The sequence below is a fragment of the Pinus tabuliformis genome, chromosome 1_1, assembly GCF_031772625.1.
Source record: "Pinus tabuliformis cultivar Carrire ecotype Pingquan chromosome 1_1, CPIR1, whole genome shotgun sequence".
In the NCBI taxonomy this organism is placed as follows: Eukaryota; Viridiplantae; Streptophyta; class Pinopsida; order Pinales; family Pinaceae; genus Pinus; species Pinus tabuliformis.
The window spans coordinates 604,411,151-604,438,488 of NC_142297.1; the positions used below are offsets into that span (position 1 = coordinate 604,411,151).

Genomic DNA, 27,338 nt, shown 5'->3' on the forward strand with positions numbered 1-27,338 from the left:
AAACTTCAGGAACAAGGATTCACTATTTTTCGACCAACAAAACATCAAAACATCAATACATGCTATTTTTTTAATCAAACTTAATCACAATTATTCAACCCACAAAACATCGAGAATTAAGTCATGTTTTTAAACTAAGAAATAACTAAATTAATTATCAACATTGTATGAAAGAAGACAAGCAACACATGCATGACTTTCAACTTGCTTATTATGTACCCTAAGAAATATAATAAATACCCTTCATTATTTAATCATACATCATGAGAAAATATATATATGAGCGTGCTTCGAGCTATTTCATAAGTGGCACCTACTCAAATGATCTACTCAACCTAGGATTCACCTATAAACGTTGAACACTTCGCATTAAAAATTGAGCAACTATCTGCTTCTCCTTATTCAAATGCAAACCCACTTCTGCATCCACAATTAGATAATTGGAAAAGTTGTGATTCTAAATTTCATTAGTATATGAAGAATGAAAAATAGGCCAATACATTTTATATTATAACTCCACACATGCATTAGAAAGAAAATTCAACAAGCTAGGAATATCGTTGACAATATACAACTGGAACGTACTTACTTTATAATGATAACATGAAATTTGTGTTACATAATATAGTAGAAACAACCGAGGGAAAGCGCAATGGCAGAGAAAAATTTAGTTTGGAAATTTGCTGAGCTACTTATCATATGGCGCTGCGTTCTGGAGGTGGGAAATGGGCACCATGGAGGGCCGATTTCCAACATATATATTTGAGCCGGCTCCTCTCGCTGCTACGCCATAGAAAAATCCATCAACGCTCGACGAGGCTCTCCGCTCGAATTCGAGCAGTGAAATTGGCCACAGATCTATCGCTGGCAATGATGGTGAGGAGTCCAACTACGTGGTGCTGGGCCATCTCCAGAGCAGTTGCAACGGATTAACTATCCCCAACAAAACGCTAGGAAAAATAAACACGTTTGATTCACAAGCCAGAGTAGTTTGTGCGGTTGGGAAAGCTAGCAACCGTCATCCAATTCAAATCAACGGATCATCTTAACCTAATCGTCTAACAAAATATCTAATGGCACAGGTTATGACACGAAAGCAGTTAGGATAGTTGATTTCAGAGAGAAACGCCTTACGACGTAATTACCGTGTCCATAAAATCATGTCGAATCTTTGTAAAAACCAAAGTATGAATCTAATAGCTAAAAATATTAGTTAGAAGGTAAAGTAAGAAGAGAAAACCAGCCCAACTGTCATGCGCATTCACATCAGGTCGCAATCACAAGAAACGAATGGTCTATTCAAATGGACGGCTCCACTACCAAATTGTATAAAGAATTGGGTCCCAACTACTTATCTGTGGTAAAGCAGATTTGCACAGGAAAATCAACTTAGTTACGTAGGTCTTCCAAACGCTTTTTGCGTACGGGAACAGACCGATGGGAATGGTCAATAATGTTGTGACGGGAGGAAGCAGAAATTGGCAGGAAACTTCATACTTCCATCATTCAAATTAAGGTATATTGGCACTTGATTTGCTCAAGGAAATAATCAACCAGATATCAAAGGTGTTTTGTTTTCAATGGTGTGCCCAACTATTGAGGTATTTTGATGGGACCAGCCCACCCTTGTCACACTACCCAAGGTTAATAATGCGTGAATAAATGGAATTGAATGATGGCAATTAGATTACATGCAATGTTGATTCATCCGGCGGTTGATTGTAATGATTTTGATTTGGTTTTGGAGTCCGCACTTATGATTGGTACCTTGCGCTTCAATCGATGGACAAGTGTCCACCCTTGGGATTGTCAACCCCACCTTGGTATGGGAGATCAAACCCTAACGCTGGTCATTTGCATGCACATTTGTTGAGTTTGAGAGCTCTGCATTTTTTATATGTCGTGGTTGTTTCTGAGTGATTTTTCTGTTGTTACTATGCTCTGGTTCGGCTCTTGACCTGAAAGTTTCGTCCTCCGTCCGGTATGAACCTCTGTTGAACCTGTTAGTTTCGTTCACATTGCTTTATCTGCACTTGTTCTTGTGGGCTATTGTGAAACTGTAGTTTGCTGGTTAAACTCTGCGTTTTCTCTGTATGCGATGCCAATGCTGGTTGTTTGCTGGATAATGTGACTCTTTCCGGTCTTGAATCTTTCTAGGCGACAGTTGTTGAGTCTCTGGTTATCTTCCCTCGGTTTCGAATAGGATGCGGTTGCAGTTCTCGGCTTCGGCTTCTTCAACGATGCAAAGGTAAGTTCTCTGGTTCTATGCTATCAGTTGTCTCCTCTTTTCCCTCAGTTGACTGATGTTTTTGCTCCTCTGCGAGCAGGGTAACCCTAATGAACTGCCATGACCGCAGCTTGTCTCTGCCAGGTAATTTCGAACCCAGGTTTTGTTCTTCCTTCTGTTCTTGACTTACTCTGCCACTCAATACTCACGAGCTTTGATTAATGGTTGTCGTTGCAGGTATAATGACCTGGAGGGTTTCGGAATTCGGCTATTCGAGACTCCGGCTAGACTCGGGTAGAGTCGTTCTCTGTTTTCCTTGTCATTTGCATTCAATGCCGTAGGCTTGGGTTATTGTAATTCTTGTTTCAAAGATTTCTTAAGTCATCGACTGTATGAAGTCACAGGCTGTTGGCTTGCATGGTTGTTCTGTTAGTTAGTTGTTGTAGGTTCAGCCCTAGGGTTTCTAGGCCCGCACGATATGTTACCTCGAACTTGTAATATGTTATGGTATGGACTGTATAATTATTCGAACAAGGTTTTGAAACTGTGTATGACTGAACAGAGATTTTCTCATGCTTATTTTATAAATAAAACAGTGGGTTTACTCTTCAGGCATACCTGGATATTTTGCTTGGTTTGTTGTTCGTAAATGCTTGTGCCTTATCTGTATTTTAATGCTCGAAATATACGACTTGTTCTGGACTCCTCGGCGTTTATATGCTTGTTAGGTTCAGGGTCTGTAGGTCTTGTTTCAACAACGCGTTCTTGCATTATGTCTACAATTCGTTTGGTTTCGTAAGCCTGCTTGAATCAATGCAATTCGAAATACATGTACATATATGTGCTCGTAGAATAAAACAACAACTAGACTTTTACTGTTACTGGAAATCAACAGAATGACATGTAGATAATTAAACAATCACAGGATGCTGGAAAGAAATGTCTGTGTGCTCAGAGATATATTTCATTAGTTTTTTCGCTTACTCTCCAAAAAGTCGAACCTTACAATTGTGTTCTATTCCTCTTTTAAAATGATTGTAAGGCACTGTTTTGTATGGAACTGTTTTCTTCCAACTGTGGTTGGTTACATATTTTTAGTTCCAGGAACTGTTATTGTCCTACATTATTATTATGAAAATAAAACTAGTTACTTACAACAATTGTCCTAATTAATCCTTTACCTTCCTACATACTGTTCTTTATTAATTTAAACATCATAAACAAAATAAAAAAAAACAACCACATTGTTCACTCCGCAAATTCCTCTTCTGTCCTCTTCAGAGACCAAACAACCTTTCCTTTCGTCTTGACCTGTCAGCTAGATGCTCCTGCATCAGGCTCCCGGGGTAAGAAAAAGTCATGGCTCTGTTCCATGAGTTCCTCCACAGAATAACCAGCCTTTTGTATTTGTGCCGCGTCGAGCCATGAACTGTCCTCAATTGGACGGTTCTTCCACTTGACAAGGTATCGCAGATACTCTTTCCTGCGAGTCCTCTTGGCTACCTGTGTGTCGAGAATCTTCTCGATCTCATGGGGTTGAGCCGAAGGCATATGCCTCATCCAAGAACTGTCTCCAACTTGGGTGTCCCGTTCTGGCCGTACCACACTGTCTTCCTCTGGGTTGGCAGTATATGGGAATAGGTCTGCCACATTGAAAATAGGTGATATGCCTATATCAGGTGGCAGTTGTATCTCATAAGCGTTGGTTGAGAATTTACGCAAAATCTTGCAGGGACCAATCTTCTTGAATTTTAGCTTGTTATACGCGCCCTTAGGAAACCGTTCTTTGTGTAAGTGTGCAAGGACTTCATCACCTATATTGAATTGGACTTCTCGCCGCTTTAAATCTGCCTATTGTTTATATTTCTGCACGTTGTCCTGCAACTTTAATTTCACCTGTTTGTGTAGTTCACTCATCGCTTCAGCAAAATCTTCCCCATCAACACTTCTCCTCTCCAACTTTCCAAGATCCCGCAATTCATGTATTCCGCGAGGATGCATACTGTATAGGATCTGAAATGGACTGTGTCCGGTGTTGTGGTTCGGTGAATCGTTATAAGCGAATTCTGCCTAAGCGAGAGCACGATCTCATAACCGTGAATTTTCCCCAGTCAAGCTCCGTAACAAGTTCCCCAAACTCCTGTTCACCACTTTCGTTTGCCTGTCAGTCTGCGGATGATATGAAAAACTAAAGTTCAACTGTGTGTCCAACTTCTTCCACAAGGTGCGCCAAAAGTGTCCCGTGAATTTTACGTCCCTGTCAGAAACAATAGATTTGGGTAGGCAGTGTAATCTAACAATCTCCGTGAAAAACAGGTGAGCTACGTGAGTGGCATCACTAGTTTTTCGACAAGGGATGAAATGCGCCATTTTCGAAAACCTGTCTACCACCACCATCACTGAGTCATAACCTCGCTGTGTTCTAGGCAGTCCTAAGACAAAGTCAATGCTGACTGAGTCCCATGGTCTACTTGGAATAGGTAGTGGTGTGTAAAGTCCAGTGTTTTGACTATGTCCCTTCGCTAGTTGGCAAACTTTACACCTGTTCACATACCGCTGTACATCCCTTCGCATTCTTGGCCAGTAATAGAAGTGTCCGAGCTGCTCCAAAGTTTTGTCTATGCCGAAGTGTCTGGCTAGACCCCCGCTATGTTTCTCTCGTATAATATTTTCTCTCATCGAACAATCAAGGATACATAACTGTCCCCCTCTAAATAGTAGTTCCTCCTGCAAGTTGTAGTCCAACCATGGACTTTTGTTCCTCAGCATGGGATTTTGACAGGCTTCAAAGGCCTCTTTGAAATCTGTGTCGGTCTGGTACAAATCTTTCAAGTGCTCGAAACCCAACACCTGTATTGTACTTTCCTGTAAGAGCAAGGCTCTTCTGCTCAATGCATCCGCCACCTTATTGGCCTGCCCGCTGATGTGTTTCAGCACAAAGGTGAAACTCTGTAAATACTCCACCCATTTGGCATGCTTGTGGTTCAATTTGTGCTGTTGCATTACATATTGCAACACTAAATTATCAGAAAATAACACAAACTCATTCCCCAGCAGGTAGTGTCTCCAATGCTTTAAAGCTTGGACGACAGCATAAAATTCCTTGTCATATGAGGAATATTTCTGCCTGCTTTTGTTCAATTTCTCACTGAAAAATGCAACAGGTTTGTCTTCTTGGCTGAGTACAGCACCAATAGCTGTACCACTTGGAAAAGCTTATTAAAATATGGCAACCTTAGAATCGGTCTTTCCATAATTTTCTGCTTTAGGAGCTGAAAGCTGTCCTCTGCTGCCTTGGTCCAACAAAAAGGTTGACTGGCCTCATTGATAGTGTCCAGCATAGGCGCGCAGATTTCACTAAAATTTCTTATAAATTTGTGATAGAAACTCGCCAGCCCATGAAAACTACGTACCTCGAATAAGCTTTTTAGAGATGGCCAATTAACGATTGCTGCAATCTTTTCTCGATCCATCTTCAATTCGTTTTCTGCAATTACAAAGCCCAAATAAACCAGTTCTCTTTGTAGGAAAGTACATTTCTTCAAATTTATCAGCAGTTTATTCTGCTGCAATTTCTCTAGCACTCTTCGAACATGTTGAAGGTGCTCCTCTTTAGTCCTTCTGAAAATCAATATGTCATCAAGGTATACTATCACAAACTTGCCGATGAACTCTTTCAACATTTCATTCATCAATCTCATAAAAGTACTAGGAGTGTTACTGAAACCGAACGGAATGACCAACCACTCGTACAACCCTTCATTAGTCTTGAAGGCTGTCTTCCACTCATCTCTTTCTCTGATCCGGATCTGATGATAACCACTCTTTAGATCAATCTTCGTGAAATACGCTGCCCCACTTAGACAGTCCATCATATCGTCCATCCTTGGTAAGGGAAACCTGTACCTAATGGTGATTTTGTTGATGGCCTGTGAGTCCGTGCACATCCGCCATTCTCCTCCTTTCTTAGGAGCAAGAACTGTTGGTACTGCACAAGGGCTCAAGCTTTCCCTTATCAACCCTTTATCTAGCAGCTCCTGCACTTGCTTCCTGATCTCTTCATTATCTTTGGGGCTCATCCGATATGCTGCCTTATTTGGTAAGCTTGCTCCGGGTATGAAATCGATATGATGACTGATGCTTCTTTTGGGAGGCAACTTGTTCGGCAAATCATCAACTACAATGTCTTTGAATTCCTGTAGCATCTCTTGAATTTCTGCAGGCAATTCAAACATTTCTGTGTGCAACAACACTATCTTTGCCCTCCTCACAACAACATAATTCACTTCGTTTTCCTCGATCTGTTTCACAAACTGTTTTCCACCTACTAACAACGCTTTTGTCCCACTTGCTTTTGTTGTATCCTCTTCCTTGATGGGTACAAGCGTATGCTTGACTCCATCTTTAACAAACTTGTAGCAATTCGTCTTCCCATCATGTGCCACCTTCCAATCATATTGCCATGGTCTTCCCAGCAGTATGTGGCACACGTCTATTGGCATAATATCGCAGATAACTTTGTCCTTGTACCTGCCAATGTGAAATTCAACCTCACACTGTTCATCAACCAATAGCTGGTGGCCTTTCTGCAGCCACGACACCTTGTAAGGGGTGGGGTGCTTAAGCCGCTTCAATCCCAGCTTCTCCACCATCTCGGTGGCAACCAAATTATCTGTACTCCCACTGTCTATGATCAATTTGCAGCACTTTCCGTGTGATTTGTAAATTGTCCGGAACAGTGCTTTCCATTGGGTCTGCTCAGCAGTTTCCTTGGCTGGCTTCAACAATACTTTGTTTAGAACCAAGGCCTCCCCGTTTCCGCTACATTTTTTGCTTCTTGGGGCGGTGCCTCAGCGTCCTTAGGTTGTGCAACAAATGTTCCCCTCCGGCCAGCTTACTCTACTTCAGGGCATTCAAAAGATCTGTGCCCCCACTTGTGGCACCTGTAGCACTGGAAATTAGCTCCTCTACCTCGGCCATTCCCTCTTCCTCGCTGATATGGCCTGCCACCTCTAGTGCTGTCTCCTTTCTCTGCTGTTCCTGAAGCCTTGGAGCTGCTGCCTTCTTCGCTATTACTGGCAGTTCGCCCTCTGCCATAGGACTATCCTCGTCCTCTATCGTTTCCCCGTCCTCTCCTATTATTCTGTTTTCTATTAATCTTTTCTTCAACCTTTACAGCACTCTGATAGGCTTCCTCTATGTTCCTCGGGGAAAGAATACTGATTTCATCCAGTATTTCCAGCCTCAAACCGTTTACATATCTTGCTGTCTTCTCCGGAGTTTCATCGGTATAACCAGCCCTCAAGTTCACCCGGTAGAATTCTTCTGTATACTCCTTTACTGTCATGCCTTTCTGTCTTAAGTTCTGCACTTGTCGGTAAAGTGCAACTTGGTAATCCTTAGGCAGAAATCTGCCTTTCAGCTTGGCCACCATCCTTGGCCACTTCTTTATCGGTAGCTTATTCATTCTCCTTCTCTCTGCTTGAACACTATCCCACCACAGGGCGACGTGTCCCTTCAATTTGGTTGCAGCGAACCTGACTCTCCGGTCCTTGCTGATCTCTTCACTTTCAAAATACTTATCCAACTCGCTTATCCAGTCCAGCAGAACTTCTATGGACAGACTGCCATCATAGTTAGGAATTTCTGGTTTGGGCTTGCTGCTGGCCAACAGAACTGACCTCAGCAATCTTATCTCTGGTGCTTCCTCATCTGATCCGTCTGTTGTAACTACTGCTTCCTCCTCGTTGTCATCTCTGATTTCTGGATCCCTTCTCCTTCCTGCCTCCACTGCCTCTAAACGAGCAATAAGGGTCCTTATTTCTTCCCTCAGTCTTTCGTCTGCTGCTCTGCGCACACCTCTCCCACGTCCTCGTCTTCCAACCTCCATATCCTGACTCTTTCAACTTCTTGCTCTGATACCACCAGCCCACCCTTGTCACACTACCCAAGGTTGATAATGCGTGAATAAATAAAATTGAATGATGGCAATCAGATTATATGTAATGTTGATTCATCCGGCGGTTGATTGTAATGATTTTGATTTGGTTTTCGAATCCATACTTATGATTAGTACCCTACATTAAATTTCCAATGAATGGGATAATAATTCTTTCTTAAAAACTATCATGCCAATGCTAAGAGAGAAAAGCTTTACCCGAATTGTCAATCCTTAGCTTCCAATGAATGAGAGAGCTTTCATTAAACAGAAAATCATATTTATTGAATCATGGCTAAAGGCATCAAGTGGGAAGAGGCTGCTAAACCCTCCCTTAAACCTCAACTCGATTCCTTTCGCGGGGACAAAACCATGAGCGACGGGCCGAACGAGCGATCAGTCAAGCACAGCGTCACATGATCACTTCTCTGAAAGGTTTGCTACAAATTTCTGAGATTTTTTTGACCAAACATAGCAGGGGAAAAACACGAGAGAAAAGCTATATATGGCACGAATTAGATCTATATACCCTGTAAAAATTTATCAGAATACCCTAACGAGAGTCATTTCCTCGCATTTTTCGGCACTTCCACAACCCTATTTCGATGAGCCAACAAGTAATTTGCCTTCAGAGAATTCGAGGGGATCAAAACACAAAGACCAACATGCGAAAACATCGCAGAAGGACGTCATTAATGCGCTTTTGAATGAGACCAGGGTTACTGAAGCCAAGCGAATGTATGACAAAATGGTACGTAGTAATTTCATCCCAGATACTTCTACCCACAACACAGTGATTAATGGGTTTGCAAAGGCTGGACGAGTTGAAGATGCCTTGAGCCTCCTTCAGCACATGAAACAGAAGGGTGGATTTTCACCAAATACAGTGACTTTCAATGTTTTGCTCGGTGAACCCAGCAAATTAGGCCATGTGGGTCGTATTGAAAATATACTAGATCTGATGATTGATGATGGTTGTGCAGCTGATCATGTCACTTCTGATTTGTTAGTTCGTGCATTCTGTAATGCAGGCAGAGATGAGGAAGCCTGCAATATTTTCATTGAAATGGTGAGATATGTTGTTAATCTAGATATGAGTACTCTCAATTTTCTCATCAGGCATTTGTGTAAGGCTGGGAAGATTGACACAGCATATACGTTTCTGGAGGAAATGAAGGGTCTAAACTGCAAGATGGGTCTAAATTGCAAGCCTGATATTGTCACTTGCAGCATTCTGATGGATGCTTTCTGCAATGGCAAACATATGAGAAAAGCAAGAAATTTGTTGGATGAGATGTTAGAGTCTGGGTGCAAGCCTGATAGCTTCTTATACAACACGCTAATGAAGGGTTACTGTAAAATCGATAAGACCAATGAAGCCTTGGAGGTTTATAAGAAGATGGACACAGAGGGGTGTGCTCCTGATGTCGTAACATTTAATACTCTCATATTTGGGTTGTCCAAGGCTGGGAAAATAGATGAAGCCAAGAAGTTTCTGAAGCTCATGGTCAGGAAAGGGCATTCTCCCGATGTCATTACTTACACTTCACTTATGAATGGGATGTGTAGAGAAGGCGATGCCATGGGAGCTCTTACGTTGTTAGAGGAAATGGAACAATCTGTGTGTCAGCCTGATGGTTGCACGTACAACACCCTTATGCATGGCCTTTGTATGTGTCAGCACTTACATCAGGCCTTGAAGCTGTATGAGGTGCTGAAGTCGAAGGAAGTTGATCTTGAGAGTGGCACCTATGCGGCGTTTCTCAAGGCACTTTGTAGAGCAGGGAAAGTGGCTGAAGCATATGAAGTCTTTGATTACGTGTTAAACAGGAAAACATTACCAGATGTTGTAGCATATTCTGTTTTGGAAAATTCTCTGAAGTTTTTTAAGAAACCTCGTTTTTCGAGGTAATTCCTTCAAGTTTGTTCTCTCTGGTCAAGGTTATCTTGAGAGTGGTACCTATGCGGCATTTCTTAAGGCGTTTTGTAGGGCAGGGAAAGTGGCTGAAGCATATCAAATTTTCGATTACATGTTAAACTGGAAATCATTGCCAGATGTTGTAGCATATTATGTGTTGGAAAATTCAATGGGTTTTTTTAAGCAACCTCGTTTATCTAGGTAATTCCTTCAGTTTATTCTTTCTGGTCAAGGGTTTGCTTGAGAGTAGTACCTATGCTTGCCAGATTTTGTAGCTTATTCTGTGTTGGAAAATTCTCCAAAGTTTTTTAAGAAACCTCGTCTATCTGGATAATTCCTTCAGTTTATTCTCTCTGGTCAAGGGTTATCAAAGGAATTCAAATTTTGTGCATCTGATTTGATAGCTCTTTGCCCTCTGGTCCACCTCATCCAAGGTAATTCCTTGTTATCTATTTGATTGCTGTTGCTTTTCTGGCATGCCTAATGGCAATATACCTCTCTATTTGGAATTTCCGAGTCTTGATTGCTGATCAGCCTATATTGTTTGAGTTTGAGTCCCACGTATAGCTGACCAGCAATTGCGAAAGAATAAAAATCTGACATTTTGTTTTAATGCATTAACTTTTTGGTTAAACTGTTGTCAATATGTTGCAATTGTACTGTTTTTTCTTCACTTTGGTATGGACCACAAGCAATGGCAGTAGTCTAACCAGACTGCTTTTTTGCCCTGAAAATCATAGAATTTCCGGCAATATTTTGATAAAATCCGGCAGGGATTTTTGTAAATCGAGGTTAAAGTTGTCAATTTTCAAGATTTTGGATTCCCCAGACGTTTTTGATGGTGCTGAATCCATTTCCACCATCAAAAACATGATTCAAACACTGCTATTGCAAGATTTCTTGAATTTTTTTCGCCTGGATTCCAGCCACTTTTGGCTGTCTGGGCAAATCCTCCACCTCTGTAGACGCCCAAGCAATGTGGCTAAGGGATTAGTCTTGTTTTGTGGGTCAGCTAGACAAGAAGCCAGGACTATAGTCAAAGCTATATAAGATAAGAAAAAGAGTTACATTATTTAGCCTCAGTTATACCTGGTGGGTGAACTGCTACAGGAAAACGTGACAAAGAGACAAAAATAAACTTAAAGATCTCATCTGTTTTCCGGTTCCCATCCTTTAGCAATCAACAAACTGGGCTACCTTCTGTTTGAGAAGCTTCTCCATGAGGCTCATGTCGGATGAAACCTGTTCACTTTTCTCAGCTATCTCTTTATAGCTTTTTTCTGTTTGCTTCTTCACAACAATCCATTATCCGTGTGTCTCTTCTTCATAGGGAAGAGGCAGGGAAGGGGCCTTTGACATTGGAGCCATGAACATTGGATTCGTCTCCACCTTAGCTACAGCTTATGTTGCCCATTATTTTACTTCAATAAGTTAGTGGTGATCTTCCACTCCTTTCCACCAACTAGGTTCCTTGCTTCTCTTTTTTTTAATGGTCTTTCCATCCTCACCCTTCACGACCTTTTGGCAAGAAGATGCTAAATGGACATATTTGAAGCAAGAGCAAGATCTACGCTTGAAGGCCACCTGCTCATACTTGAGCTTTTGCTTCCAGGTCATGTCTGCCACTTTTAAGCCCTATTATGATGTCTTCTGGCAAATCAGAAGCAAAGTCCATCTCAATGCAGTGTGCACAAACTTGATTAAGTTGAGATCAGTCCATTATTGGTTTTTGGGGCACAAAAGTGAAATCTTCCAAAAGCGTTGTCTATGGAGGTTAGGGATTATCTCCCTAGAAATGCAATTGCAGTTTTAGCAACCTTACCTATAGTGTTGTTGATGAAAAAGCCTGAGGAGGGATCAAAAAGTGGAGACCATGGTTTTACTACTATTTAGGCACAAGCCTTCTTTACCCATAAACCTATTAATTTTTTACCTTTGTTGCTCAGTTAGTTTTGTCCAGCAGTGATGGTGCTCCAGCTTCATTGTTCTTGGTTCCTGTGCGCAGCAGCAGAGAGAGGGCAGTGTGTATGAGGGTGCAGCTCTAGTGGAATAAATGAGGTGCACAACAGTTATGTATGAGAGATATGGAGCGGACGCATGCATGCATGCATCAACCTTACGACAATTCCAGAATTATATTGCTGTTCAGATTTATCACTTTAGTTAGCTTTTATATTTCGGAGTTTGTTTTTTGCATGGATTATCATTTTTCGATTGGGTGAATATCCCTAGGACTTCTAGGGTGCTTTCATGACAACTTGAGGAGGGCTTAGATCCCAAGGAGGAGTGTGTATACATGTGACAGTTATCCTCTTGGCACTTATATGCATGTAGGATGGTTAAGATTGGATTGAGTTACATTGGGTGCTTCATGCATGTGACCGTATACCTTGTGTCTTCCCTCAGTCTCTTGTATAATGAAAGAGATCCGGAGCTCACCATTTTGTTGGTTGGCAAGTTTAAGTTCTAAGCTATAACTGTAATTTTTCTTCTTTTGGTAAATAGAAGATAGTTGCAGCATTGAATGTTGTGCATTATGCATTAGTGCAGAAGTTGCTTACCATCGTCTGAAATTTTAATAAAACTCAAGGTATTGATGGAAGAACATGCTCTATAATTTGTGTAATCAAATGTCACGATGATAAACCTGAGTATATGGCTAAATGGCAGCTTTCTTGTGAAGAGAGGTTTTCCAAGTTTGAGAAATCTAGAGGATGGATATCTGAGAGCCACCACCAAAACACAAGAAATTTGCAAATCAATGCATGAGAAACTTTTGGAAAAACAATAACCTTTTCAACTAAAAAGCGACCTTTAGGAGCTATGAGAACAACGAAGCTCAGAGCTATGAGGGCCTGCTTAAAAGATGTACCACTCACAAGGGCTAAAGGAAGAATTGACGAAACAAAGATTTTTACTCTTGAAAAAACTGAGGGATTTATGAGGAATGCACCAAAAACCTTGGCAACAAACACCTTGGCTACAACAGATGAAGAAGAGGAAGGAGCCACGAGGACAATGAGGTGGTTAGGTAAAGCCCTAGCCTAGGCAAAGCATCTAACATAAAGTCCTAGCAAAGTGCTTACTAGAGCATAGGTAGTGAACTCAAAATGGGTGACCTGAAGGAGGACTTGGGGGTGGGCTTTGATCTGCTTATGTGTGCATGGGTAGTGCAATGCAAGGTTCACGCATTCAACCACTACCTCTAGGTGCCCACGTGGCTACATAAATAGGGCAGAAAAGCCCCAATGAGAATTGAACATTGGCCAGTGTTCACCATTGCATGTAGCCCACTTGGGCTTATAATTTGTAGAAATCCCACGAAGTTTTGCAACTATTAATATAAACAATTTGAAACTAATTTCTTTTCATATAGACACATAATTTCTCTACTTATTTTTGCAGTGGAGTAGAAACATAAATAAATACACAATCACACAATTCAACAACACAATTTTTCTAGGAACCCAACTGGGAAAACCCTTTGCTTGATTGAGAATATTATTGAAGAAGAATAAGCAATAGATCCCTTACAATACAATATAATTTCAATAGAGAATACAATGATCTCCTTGCTTGAACTAAGCTTGAAACAATTTGTAAGACCCTTGCTCTGCTTGCCTTCTTGCCTTGCCTGGATGAGCTCTGAAATCCTTGCACAAATCCTAGGAAATAAGGCCCTATTTCCTAGCGCATTCTGAAGGCAATTCTTCATTCTTCAATACTCGCACAAGCTCCTCTTGTTCTTGTTACTCTTACAAGCTCATGCACAATACTTGTGCTCAAGAAGAATGATTACAATTGTGCCTGCGTCCTCCTTATAAGCAATTCGAATGGCTAAGTCTAGCAAATTATATTTTAGGAATTGATTTTGTGATTGATGAGTTAACCGAGTTAACTAACTCATGCAACTCGTCTCATCTCAATTCTAGAACTTGATATTCGGTGACTTGTCCTTTTTCCAAATTAACTCGCACTACAAGACAATAAACTTGACCTTCCACTTATGCACATTAGTTAACTGCTTCATAACTCCCCCTAACTTTTAGGAACTGATCCTAAATTATAGGAACTTGTCCTAATTTGTAGCGACTCATGCTAAATCATAGGAATTCATCATAATTTATAGGAATTAGCTCCTAACTTATAGGAATTGGTTCCTAACTTATAGGAACTCGAGCATGCTAAGGAAGAACTCGTTGAGGTCCCTTTGATCAAGGCACAAATCAAGGAACCCTTTCTTGCTATCATTTTCAACATAATCCAAGGTTTTGGAAGGTAGATTGGCATTTAAGTATTTACCTTATGGTTTCTTTAAGTCCATTTTCAATAAGCGTTTGGCTAATATGTTGAAGCTTGTCCTAGAGTAAAGGGTGTGGAGCTATGTAACTTGAGCCAAATAATTTTATTTTTTGATTTTTCTTCAAGAAACATGCCATGATGTTGGAGTTTACACCATGTAAGATGAACTTCTTGTGCCTTATGTAGATTTTTTTTACAATTTTGTAGCCCACCTAGTTTCAAGGAATTAGCATAATGTTTAATGCGCACAACCCCGAAGTGTTAGCTGATATAAAAACTGATAATGCTAATTAACTCAAAACATACAAAACTATTCTACTCCATTTAGTTTTCAGCTGATAAAGAAGAAATAACACAAACTCACACAAAGTTTACACAGTGGTTTTTGTTCAGCTAGACCCTGGATAAACCCTACAATGGGGCAAACCAGTTTAAGGAGGATTGATATTTCCTTCTCAGGAAATTAATTGCACAACAATAAAACAACAGGGTACTTATCTCCCCTTTCTTTGCCATTGTTTAACCTTTTGTCATAGAAATTTGTGCCCCACAATTGTGTTGGAAAATGTAACTAGGTTCGGTCTTCATTAATGTATATGAGTCATCATGAAATGTACTTGTCAAAAGAATAAAGAAAATAATTTTTATTATTGTATCAATGACTTATTAAAGCATGGGTTTCATGTTTGGGTCATCATTATATTAGTCAAAGTCCCATTGTGGACTTCTAGGATTAATATTGAGTCTATAAAGTCATTGTACATTTAAAGAGACCCTTCTTGGGCTTTTGAATTATGTAAAAATGTTTACTATTGAGTCAAATATAATTACTGTAACCTCCACACTAAGTCGGCCTAGAAGAGATCAAGTCGGCATAAGGACACCAATTCGACCTCACTTGGAGCCTATAAATAGAAGGAAGTCGAATTCATTTGGAGCATCTCATCTCAAGCTAGTTTGATATCTCTAAGGAAGCTGGAGAAGTGTGAAGTGGGTAAACGGAAAGCTAAAGTAAGTGTGACTTGGGTGAAGTCTAAGGAAGAGAAGAAAATTGAAATTTTGGAGCTACTCTCTCTCTGTTTTGTGCCCTAGTTTGGGAGATCGAAGTCTTCCAAGTGTTGTTGCTGCCAGTTGCTGCCTAATGTTGTAAGTTGTTGCATAGTCGAAGTTGCTAGGGTGAAAGTGTCGTTGCAAAGGGGTCGAATATCTGGAAGGTTGACTTGGTGTGGAGGGAAGGTTTGGTCTTTGTCTAGGTTGAAGAGTCTCAAAGAATACTATTGAAGGAAGATAAATTTTGACTGGGTTTTCCCCTCGAGGGGGGTTTTGCCCTGGCATAGTGCCTACATCTTCTGTCTCTTGTTTTGTGATCTTCATACACACATAATATGGTAATTGCTTGATGAAAGATAAGATAATAAAGAAGTAAAAGAAGCCAACATAACTCACAAGTAATTATCAAGAAAGAGGAATCAAACCCTGATCTACTTGCATTTGATTTCTCAACATGGTATTAGAGCTAAGGTCAAGAAAAGTTGAAGATCACTTTGTTGGCATAGATTCTCCCTCTTTGATAAACTACATGAAGATGGATATCAACACTGTTGGAAGCTAGATCAAGAAGGTCATCTACTACTTATTCAACAAAGTCAAAAGTCAAGGGTTCTTGGATGCTCTTACAGGTTCTCTTAGTGATGACAATGCATGGATCATTGATAATGGATCATCAAGACACATGACAGGAGAAAGTAAACAACTCCATACACTATCAAAAGAGCCACTTCTCATGCAGCGGAATTGGGTGACAACAAAAGCTCTGCTGTTAGAGGTCTGGGATCAACATCGTTGAAGATGGAAAATGGATTGAAGCTGCACGTCAACAACATTCTATATGTTCCAGGTTTGAAAAAGAATTTTCTTTTTTATTTCTTGTTTAGAAGATAAAGGGGATAGAGTTGCTTTTGTTGATGGAAAAGTATTGGTTTGGGGAAAAGACTCTAGCATTGATAAAGCTAGGGTTATTGGAGTTCGTGAAGGAAGCCTCTATAGGGTTATTACACCACCTCCTCAAGCTTTGGTTCACATGGAAATCAATGCCATTGAGGTATGGTCATCTATATCGTAAGGTCATCCCTACTCTTAGTCAATTAGTTCATGGCATCCCTAATATGAAGTTAGATCATGAAGGAGTGTGCAAGGGATGCTCTTTGAGAAAACATATAAGAAAGCCATTTCCGAATAGTGAAACTAGGTCTAAAGAGATATTAGACCTCATCCATTCTGATGTGTGTGGGCCCATGTCTGACAAATCACTTGTAGGTCATCTCTACTATGTAACATTCATTGATGACCATTCTAGAAAGACATGGCTCTACCTTCTCAAAACAAAAGATGAAGTCTTCGAAAAGTTCAAGGAGTTTAGGTCCAAAGTGGAAACCCTAACCGAAAGAAAGATAAAAACTCTAAGGTCCGACAATGGTGGGGAATACACTTCTAAGGAATTGATTGCATATTGTAAGAAAGCATCAATTAAGAGGGAGCTCATTGTTCCCTATTATCTCGAACAAATTGGAGTCTCTGAAAGGAAGAATAGGTCAATTGAAGAAGGCATTCGAACAATGCTCCTTGATTAAGACCTACCAAAATTCTTATGGGGAGAAGCAACAATGACAGCTGTGTACATTCAAAATAGAAGTCCTCATAGAAGTCTTAATAATATAACACCCAAAGAAGTATTCATAGGAAAGAAGCCAAGTGTGGATCACCTCTGAATCTTTGGAAGTCTAGCATACATCCATGTTCCAAAGGACAAGCAAAAGAAGTTGGATTCGACAAGTATCAAGGGAATATTCGTTGGATATAGTCTCTCCTCAAAAGCATATAGAATCTACATTAAGGAAGGAAGACATATTGAAGTAAGCAGGGATGTCATATTCGATGAAAATCAAGCCTACAAGAAATCAAAGGATATTCCTATTGATTTTGATGACGAAGAAGTTCCAATATTTGAAGAAGAAGATCATCATGAAAACCGTACTACAAATCAAGAAGAAGAAGGACCAAGTGAGCCTATTCAATCGGTGGTCATTCCAATCACAAGGAAAAGGCCAAATTGGTTAAAAGCTACATTAGAAGATGCTAAAGGACATGAAGTTGTGAAAGGAACCTTAAGGGAAAGTAAGAGACCAAAAACATATTCTGGTTATGCTGCTACATGACAAAATTGAAGCCGAACCATCTACATTCAAGGAAGCTTCTCATCAAGAGGTTTGGAAGAAAACGATGCAGGAAGAATATCAATCCATCATGAAGAACGGGGTTTGGGAAATCGTTCCTAAACCTAGTGACAAATTGGTTGTCACCTCCAAATGGATCTATAAGATCAAACATACTGTTTGTTGAAATTTGGTACCGGAAGACAAGTGGTTCCTGATATTGGTCATCTTCGTATCTTTGGGTGCATTACATACTCCTACATACCCAAGGAGAAGAGGACCAAACTAGAGCCCACCGCAGAGAAGGGTATCTTTGTGGGCTACAGTGAGACCTCAAAGGCCTTTCGGATTTACATTCCTGCACAGAGGAAAGTTGTTGTCAGGCGGGATGTGAAGTTCGAGGAGGATAGGGCCTTTAGGAGGTCACGGGAGTTAGAGTATCTGGATCAGCCAGACCCTCAGCAGCAGTTGAGTCAGTCGCAGGGATCAGGAGGATCCGGAGGTACATCTATGAGGATGTCAGGTCCGTCAGTGAGCAGTGGCTCGCCGAGCTAGAGGGGTGGTGCTCCGGGCAGCATGCAGAGCAGTTCACAGAGCAGTTCACTAGGGAGTCCACTGATGGACAATTCACACGGTACCTCAGCTTCTACAGGTTCAGGTGCAGGCAGGAGGACAACAGATAGACAGTCAGGAGTTCAGGCTCCTGATGATGATGAGGAGGAGGAGTTTCATTCTCCAATGGGAGAAGTACGCTCAGGGAAGAGGAAGCCCAAGTGGCTTCAGGACACCTTGAGAGATGCCACATCTGTTGTTGAGCCTAAGAGGCCGGTCAGAGAGAGTAGACCACCTGAGAGGTTTTGTAGCTATATGGCAATGGCTACCAGCATCCTTGACTCTGAGCCTTCTAGCTATGAGGAGGTAGCTAGCCAGCAGGTCTGGAGAGAGGCCATGCAGGAGGAGTATTCTTCTATCATGAAGAATGATGTTTGGGAGGTGGTGCCGAGGCCTGAGGGCAAATCCGTGGTTACTTCCAGATGGCTTTACAAGGTAAAGCATGCTGCAGATGGCAGCATTGAGAAATTTAAAGCAAGGTTTGTGGCTAGAGGGTTCTCCCAGGTAGAGGGAGTTGATTATGAGGAGACCTTCGCTCCCGTGGCTCGATATACTTCGATCGGCTCCATTATATCGATAGCAGCAGAGATGGGTTGGAAGATCCACCAAATGGATGTGAAGACTGCATTTCTCAATGGCTTCATACATGAGGAGGTGTACATTGAGCAGCCACAGGGCTTTGATGTGCATGGGAAGGAGTCCCATGTGTGCAGACTGAAGAAGGCCCTTTATGGCCTGAAGCAAGCTCCCAGAGCTTGGTACTCCAGGATAGATACGTACTTGCAGGGGATGGGTTTCACAAAGAGTGAGGCAGATCCGAACCTTTACTATATTGTGATAGGTGAGGAGCCTCTCATTCTGGTGTTGTATGTGGATGACTTGGTCATTACAGGCGCAGAGAGACTCATAGAGCACTGCAAGAGAGATCTTGCGGCGGAGTTTGAGATGAGGGACATCGGTTTGATGCATTACTTTTTGGGTTTGGAGGTATGGCAAGAGGAGGGGCATTTCTTCCTGGGGCAGGGGAAGTATATTGTGGACATCCTTGGCAGATTTCACATGGAGGATTGTAAACCCATGTCGACACCAATGATCACCAACTGGAAGAAGCTTCATGCTTCAGATTCCGAGTTGGTGGATCCCACATTGTATAGGCAGCTGATTGGTTCCTTGATGTATTTGGTCAACACTAGACTAGATATTTGTTTTGCAGTCAACACGATGAGTCAGTTTATGTGTGAGCCTAGGAAGGTTCACTGGGTGGCTGCAAAACACATTTTGCGGCACTTGCAGGGGACAGTGGATTATGGTCTCAACTACAGGCAGGGGGATGGAGTGAGATTGGCAGGTTATACTGATTCTGATTGGGCAGGTTGTGCTTCTGATAGGAAGAGCACTTCAGGGTGCTGTTTTGGGTTGGGTTCGGCAGTAGTGTCATGGTTCAGCCGGAAGCAGTAGTCAGTAGCATTGAGTTCAGCGGAAGCAGAGTATATGGCAGCCAGTCTAGCTAGTTGTGAGGCCATCTGGCTTTGCAAGATGTTGTTTGGCTTATTTGGTCAGCGATTGAGACCTTCAGTGATTTACTGTGATAATCAGAGTTGCATTAAACTCACGGAGAATCCAGTATTTCATGACAGGTCAAAGCATATCGGGATCAAATATCATTTCATCAGAGACTGTGTTCAGAAGGGCACTGTGAAGATTGAGTATATTCCTACTGATGAGTAGGTTGCAGATATTCTTACGAAAGCCTTACCACGGGGCAAGCATGACTACTTCAGAGACAAGATGGGTGTGGTGAGGAACACCTTCCTCGGTAAGGAGTGTTGAAATTTGGTACCGGAGGACAGGTGGTTCCCTAAGGCTTTGATCTTTGGCCTAGGGAAAAGTGTCCAAAAGAATTTAATTTTTCTCCTAAAATGACTTTATAATTTTTATAAAGTCAAATCTAATTTAAAAGTGACTTTAAGTGATAAAGTTACTTAAGTCTAATTTTAAAGTGACTTTAATAAAGTCAATGTAAAATTAGAAAGGAAAAGTGACTTTGGAAATAAATGACTAAGTGGGTCTTTATTAAAGTGGGGTGAATTAAAAAATAGAAAGTGAGATTTAAATGAGCATTTAATCTCAGCCCTAGATCTCAATCTATTTCAGCCATTGGATTTAGGGGTTCCCCAAAAGTCACTTAGGGTTAGATTAAAGGAGGAAAAGGAGGAAAAGGTCATTCATTCTTTCATGAGCAGATTGAGAGAAGGAGAGCAAGGGAGATTTTTGGACAGGGAGGAGAAGGAGGCAGCAACTTGGCACACATTCCAAGGCAGCAGTTTAGCAAATCCGTACAGTTGAGTTAGCACACAGTGAAAGGCAGACATTGGGCACGATTTTCTAGAAATCCGTACAGCAAGTGCACAAAAATCGAGGAGCAGAAATCCGTACAGCAAGTGGCTGTACCTTGGCACGCAAATTGAGGAAATCTGTACAACATATTTATGGCAGCTTGCACGCTTTTCTAGGTAGGCCGTACAACAACAATTAAGGTTGAAATTTGGCACAAAAATCGAGGAGGCTGTACAACATTTATCGCTATTCTGTTTTGCTGTTTGCAAGTTTTTCCAGTTGGCTGTGAGGCATGGAAAACGAGATAAGTTGTAAAAGTTTGCTTGCTGATTTTTTGTTGAATATTTCTCTCATTGTAAAAAGCATTTTCCAGAAATAAAAGAAGCTTTCAAACTGGTTTTCCCCAAGAGTTGTAGGGGGTTTTTCCAGGGTCACCTTGACCAAAAATCTCTGTGTTTAAATGTTTTAAATGGTTGTTTGTACCTGCTGATTTTTTATTTCTGCATTTTCCAGCATTCTGTAAAATTTCCAGAATTTGTGTTTTCAGCAAAAAATTATTTTTCAGTTGTTGAATGTATGGATATGGGAAAGGGCATTTAACTATTTTGGAGAAATAAGGAGAAACTGAAAACCAGGGTGGGAAATGAGAAATTTCTACACTGTTGATGGAAGTATAGACAAGTACAAAGCTATATTCGTTGTAAGGGTTTCTCTCAAACAGAAAGCATTGATTATGAAGAAACCTTTGCACCCACAACAAGGTACACTACCATTAGATCCTTGGTTTCATTGGCTGCTACAATGGGTTGGAGTATCCATCAAATGGATGTGAAGACTGCATTTCTGAATGGGACCATTGCTGAGGAAGTGTATATCGAACGACCCGAAGGTTTTGAAGTTAATAGTAGGAACTCTCATGTTTGCAGACTTAAGAAGGCCCTATATGGTTTGAAGCAAGCACCTAGGGCATGGTATGCAAGGATGAATGCATATTTACTTAGAATTGGGTTTGTAAAGAGTTCTGCTGATCCAAATCTCTACATCAAGGTCGTGAATAATGAGCCCACCATTATTCTACTATATGTGGATGATCTATTCATCATAGGTGTGGAGCGAAGAATTCAAGAATGCAAGAAGATGTTGGCAGTTGAATTTGAAATGAAGGATCTAGGATTGATGCACTATTACTTGGGTCTAGAAGTATGGTAGAGACGTGGGGAGATATAATTGGGGCAAGGAAAGTACATCATCAAGTTGTTGCAGAAATTCAGGATGATGGATTTGAAGCCTATTACTCCTATGATCACCAATCTCAAGAAGTTGAGGGGCTCTGACTCTAGTCTCGTGGATCCTACCTCCTATCATCAGTTGGTGGGTTCCCTAATGTATCTGTTCAATACTAGGCCAAATATATTTTTTGCAGTAAACATTCTTAGTCAGTTTCAGTTGGAGCCTCGTCATGATCATTGGATAACTGCCAAACACATGTTGAGATATCTTCGTGGCACTATACATCACTGCCTAAAGTATGATAGTAAGGAAGTCAAGCTAATAAGCTTCACAAATTCTGATTGGGGTGGCAGTGAGACTGATGTAAGGAGCACTACTGGAGGATGTTTTAGTCTGGGAGCTGCTATGATCTCATGGATGAGTAGGAAGCAAGATCTCGTTGCTTTAAGTAGTGCTGAGGCAGAATATGTGGCTGCATGTGAAGTAGGAAAGGAGGCTGTTTGGTTAAGGAAGCTTCTAACAGATTTGTTTGAGAAGTCTCTGGGTCCTACTGTGATTAATTTTGACAATCAAAGTTGTATCAAGATGTCTGGAGATCCCATGTTTCATGCTAGAACGAAACATATCAACAATAAGTTCCACTATATTAGGAACTTGGTGCAGGATAGGATCGTGAAGTTGGAGTATGTCTCGACAAATGAACACGTAGCAAACATACTAACAAAGGCTCTTCCTAATAAGAAGTTTGAATATGTTATGCTCTTAACCTGCAAAGCGATACCCAAACATAGAATTTGCGAAGAAAAGATACCGAGAACACAGAATATGCGAAAAAATATACCCAGAGCACAGAATAGCAATGATTTTATTATTCAGAGAGAAATGTTCACAGGCCTCTTCGAGGGGGCAACCTCCAATAGAGCAGAGCTCGATTACGAAACAAGACACAATGCTCCTCGCAGGGAGTCTCTATCCTTTATATATGACTCATACATGCAATACCACGAGCCAATATCATGGGTTTTATTAATCCCATCTATCTAATACTACCGCCCATTTACCATCTAACTAATACTACCGCCCATTTGCAACTAACTGTGGTCCCGTAATTAATTGCGGGTTAAACACTTACAAATATTAATATGGGCTTTATTGACTCTTGACTATGACGTGATCCCATGACATAAATAAGGGGGTTAGGGTGGGACCCTAACATGCCCTCCCCCTTAAGACTAGCCTTGTCCTCAAGGCTGAAGCTGCGGAAACTGCTGAAGAATAGCGGCTGGTTCCCAAGTTGCATCTTCCGGCGAGGTATCTTTCCATTTGACGAGGACCTCCTTAATCATGCGGCCGCGCAGGTGCTTGTCTCGAGTGTCTAGAACCTGTTCAGGTTGAAGCCAGATTGATCCTTCTTCATCCAACTCAGGTAGACTGGTTTGAACTCGGCAATTGTTCCCAATCACTTTCTTGAGGCACGATACATGGAAAACTGGGTGGATTTTTGCTGTAGGTGGCAAAGCCAACTTGTAAGCCACTTCTCCAATGCGCTGAAGTACTTGATATGGTCCGTAGAATTTTGGAGAGAGCTTTTGACAGCCCTTGTCTTTGAGTGATGTTTGCTTATATGGTTGCAGCTTCAAAAAGACCTGATCCCCTTCTTGAAATTGGCGCTCTGAGCGATGTTGGTCAGCCTGTTGCTTCATACGGTTTTGAGCTTGATGAAGATTCTCGCGCAGGTGGGCAAGCATGGTTGCACGGTGTTGTAGGAGTTGATCCACGGCTTGTACTTTGGGGCACCCCGTGAGATAAGAAGTGGGGGATGGCGGAAGTTGTCCATAGACTGCTTCATAGGGAGTCATTTTGGTGGTGGCATGATAGTTGGTGTTATACCACCATTCCGCCAGAGGTAACCACTGTACCCAAAGGTGTTGTTTTTCTGAAGTGAAACACCTAAGGTAGGTTTCTAGACATTTGTTGACGGCTTCGGTTTGACCATCTGTTTGCGGATGATATGAAGTACTGAGTTTGAGTTGAGTGCCTTGTATTCTGAAGAGCTCCTGCCAAAAATTACTGGTGAAGATTGGGTCGCGGTCGGACACAATAGAAGTGGGCATGCCATGCAATTTGAAGATTTGATCCATGAAAGTTTGAGCAACCAAAGTGGGTGTGAATGGTTGGGGTAGGGCGCAGAAATGAGCATACTTCGACAGTCGGTCCACAACCACCATGATGACTGATTTGTTCCCGGACTTTGGAAGACCTGTAATGAAATCCATGGAGACCTCCATTCAAATTGACGCCGGAATGGGCAATGGTTGTAATGTCCCTGGTGTGTTGACGGTTTCCCCTTTGTGGCGTTGACAGACGTCACATTTTGCTACAAAAGTAAGGATGTCCTGTTTCATGCCGGTCCAAAAAAATGATCTTCTGGTGCGAGCGTATGTCTTTTGAAAGCTCGAATGTCCTGCAATGGGAGATGAATGCAATTCTGCCAAAATGCGACTTTTGAGGGTGGATGTTGGTGATATGACGATTCTGTCCTTGTAGCGAAGAATATCATTCTGCCACGAGTAGCCCTTGCTGGAATTAGGATCTGCCTGTAATTGAGAAATGAGTTGGGAGAGCCCGGGATGTGAAAACCATTCCCTGCGAGCCTCTTCAATCCAGTCTGGAATGGGGAGGGATATTGCGAGCAGAGTACTTTCCTCCTCAAATTGGCGCGACAATGCATCTGCTACCCTGTTGTCTTTCCCTTTCTTGTAAATGATCTCATAATCATATCCCAACATTTTGGCTAACCATTTATTTTGTTGGGGGGACGATAGGCGTTGCTCCAAAAAATATTTAAGACTGTGATGATCTGTGCGGATTTGGAAACGTCGCCCCAACAAGTAGGGTCGCCAGGTCTCAACTGCATGTAAGATGGCCATCATTTCCTTCTCATAGGTAGATTGGCCCAAGTTCTTCCCACTTAGTTGTTGGCTGGTGAAGGCCAATGGTCGCCCTTCCTGCATTAAGACTGCTCCAATACCTGTTCCTGAAGCATCAGATTCAATGACAAATGTTTTGGTGAAGTCCGGTAGTGCTAAGACCGGAGTGGAACACATGGCGGTTTTGAGAGCGGTAAATGCCTGTTGTGCTTCTTCGTTCCAAAAGAAGGAATTTTTCTTTAGAATTTGCGTCAGGGGCTTCGCTATGCGGCCATAGTTGCGGACAAATTTACGATAATAGCCTGTGAGACCCAAAAATCCTCTCAAGCTTTTCAAGGTCTTAGGTTGAGGCCATTCTTGCATTGCCTGGATCTTTTTGGGATCCACCTTGACACCTTCACGCCCCACAATGTGGCCTAAATACTCAACTTCTTCCATGCCAAACGCACACTTAGACATTTTGACAAATAGTTTATGCGTGCGGAGCAGTTGCAAAAGGATATCTACATGCTGAAGATGTGCTGCCCAAGTGCCACTATAGATGAGTATGTCATCGAAGAAGACCAGGACGAATTTTCTGAGATATGGTTTGAGGAGGTGATTCATAAGGCTCTGAAAAGTAGAGGGGGCATTACAGAGACCAAATGGCATGACCAAGAACTCATAATGGCCTTCATGAGTTCTGAAAGCTGTCTTGGGAATGTCGACTTCCTTCATGCGAATTTGGTGGTAGCCTGAGCGAAGATCCAATTTAGTGAAGAATTGAGCCCCATTGAGTTCGTCCAGCAAATCGTCAACCACTGGGATGGGAAATTTATCTTTGACTGTTAACTTATTGAGGGCCCTGAAGTCTGGACACATCCGCCACTCCCCATCTTTTTTGAGGACCATGACGACTGGAGATGAATAAGGACTAATGCTAGGACGAATGACACCTGCTTCCAACAATTCCTTGATGATTTTTTCTATTTCATTCTTTTGGGTGAACGGATGTCTGTATGGCCGCACATTTGGGGGTTGGGCCCCTGGAACCAATGTGATGCTATGATCATGTTCCCCTCGCGAGGGTGGAAGTTCATGAGGTTTGTCAAAGACCATCCGATGTTTATTCAAAATCTGTTGCATCTCAGGATGAATTGGCGAAGACATGGTGTCTACTACCTGGATGGCATTAAATTGAGCTACCACTCCATGATGGCCCTTTTTTAACAATTTTTCCATCCTATGCGAGCTTATGATAGAGGGGGCTCCCGCCTGTAGTCCACGGAGGGTATGTGTGAAGTCGTTCTGCTTAAAACTCATATATAACTCCTTGAAATCCATTGTGATTGGCCCAAGAGTGCGGAGACATTCCGCACTGAGGACAATGTCGCAACCCCCCATGTGTATTGCAAACATGTGGGTTTTCAAATGATAATCCCCCATTTGAATTTTGACATTTTCACAGCGACCTTCACATTTCATTGTGCCCCCATCTGCAATCTGGACTTGGAAGTTAGAAACTGCCCGGACAAAACAATGTGCTGCTTCAGCGATCTTTTGGTGGATGAAATTATGGGTACTTCCACTATCAATCAAGACTACTACTGGGCGATGTTTAAGAAAACCCCTGATTTTGAGAGTTTGAGGGGAAGAAATTCCTGCCAATGCATGTAGCGAAATCATTGGTTCATCAGATACCATCTCCTGTTGGTTATCTTCTTCGGTGGCCTCTGGTTCCTCAAGTGGTGGATCTTCCTCGGTGGAGCTGTAGTCAGTGGCATCTATTTGAAAAAACTTGTGCTCTTTGCATTTATGACCCGGGGAATATTTTTCATCACAGTAGTAACATAGTCCTTGCTTCCTTCTTTCGGCCATTTCTGCCGGTGACACCTTTTGAATCTTAAGTGTTTGGGTCATATTGGGAGCCTGTGAGGGACGACCTTTAGCGGGGAAGTTGGGGCGGCTGGATTGGGCTGTTAATGCATGTTCCACCTTACGGGCTACCTGGCAAGCCTCGGTCCATGTGGGGGGGTGGTGGAGTAGAACCTGAGCTTTGATGGCTTCTTTAAGACCGTTGATAAAGCATTCCATGTAGAACTCATTTGTGAGACCCTTAGTGCGGAAGGCTAAAGCTTCAAAAGCAGCCATATATTCCTCCACTGTACCCGTCTGTCGAAGCTTAGTGAGACGCCCCAAAAAAGAGTCTTCCTGTTCAAAGCGACTGCGGAGAGTTTTGGCAAATTGGGCCCAATTCTGAAAATGTCCATTGCAGCGTTGATGCCATTCCTTCCATTGCCATCTTTCATTGTCCAAGTACATGGTGCCCACCATAAGCTTAGTTCCCTCATCTGTGATATGATTCAATTGGAAATACTGCTCCATTTGTGCTAGCCATGTTGACGTGTGAGAACCATCAAATTTCTGCATATCCAACTTGGGAGGACGCTGACTGGGTGGTGGATGGGAGTGCCAAATGTGAGGAGAGTGGCTAGACTCACCCTCATGGTAGTTATGGCCATTATACCCCTCCTCGTGGGCTGGCTCCTTGCCTTCTGGGAATGCCTGCTGTATCTGGTTACTCATTCCTTTAAGCTGAAGTTGTACGAAGCTACTCATTTCTTGAAGCTCATGTTCGATCTTGTTCATAGCC

At 41.9% G+C, this 27,338-nt stretch overlaps 2 protein-coding genes across 3 annotated transcripts in view; one reads left to right on the forward strand and one right to left on the reverse strand.

Moving 5' to 3' along the window:
* Positions 1-4,315: 4,315 nt before the first annotated feature.
* Positions 4,316-6,462, reverse strand: LOC149214732 (uncharacterized). Its single transcript, XM_089389495.1, has 3 exons — positions 6,134-6,462; positions 4,782-5,147; positions 4,316-4,484 (listed from the first exon to the last, which is right to left on the reverse strand). Exons 1-3 carry the CDS (start codon positions 6,460-6,462, stop codon positions 4,316-4,318), a joined length of 864 nt encoding a protein of 287 aa, XP_089245621.1.
* Positions 6,463-8,380: 1,918 nt separating this feature from the next.
* Positions 8,381-27,338, forward strand: part of LOC149214733 (uncharacterized) — a 57,870-nt gene continuing 38,912 nt past the window's right edge. The window contains exons 1-2 of one of the 2 annotated variants that reach the window (XM_089392385.1): positions 8,381-10,284; positions 10,427-10,517. In XM_089392385.1, coding sequence (XP_089248511.1) covers positions 8,671-10,077 — 1,407 coding nt within the window. In that variant the 5' untranslated portion in view covers positions 8,381-8,670 and the 3' untranslated portion in view covers positions 10,078-10,284; positions 10,427-10,517. Of the gene's footprint in view, positions 10,518-27,338 lie in introns of both variants that reach the window. The other variant, XM_089392384.1, reaches the window with a different exon arrangement.

Coding starts and splice junctions, on each gene's coding strand:
- LOC149214732 (XM_089389495.1), bottom strand. CDS start 6,462: ATGTTTGAATTGCCTGCAGAAATTCAAGAGATGCTACAGGAATTCAAA. Junction 5,148..6,133: donor ATCAACAAAATCACCATTAG/GTACAGGTTTCC, acceptor GAAACACATCAG/CGGGCAGGCCAATAAGGTGG. Junction 4,485..4,781: donor ATGCGAAGGGATGTACAGCG/GTATGTGAACAG, acceptor TGTTTCTGACAG/GGACGTAAAATTCACGGGAC.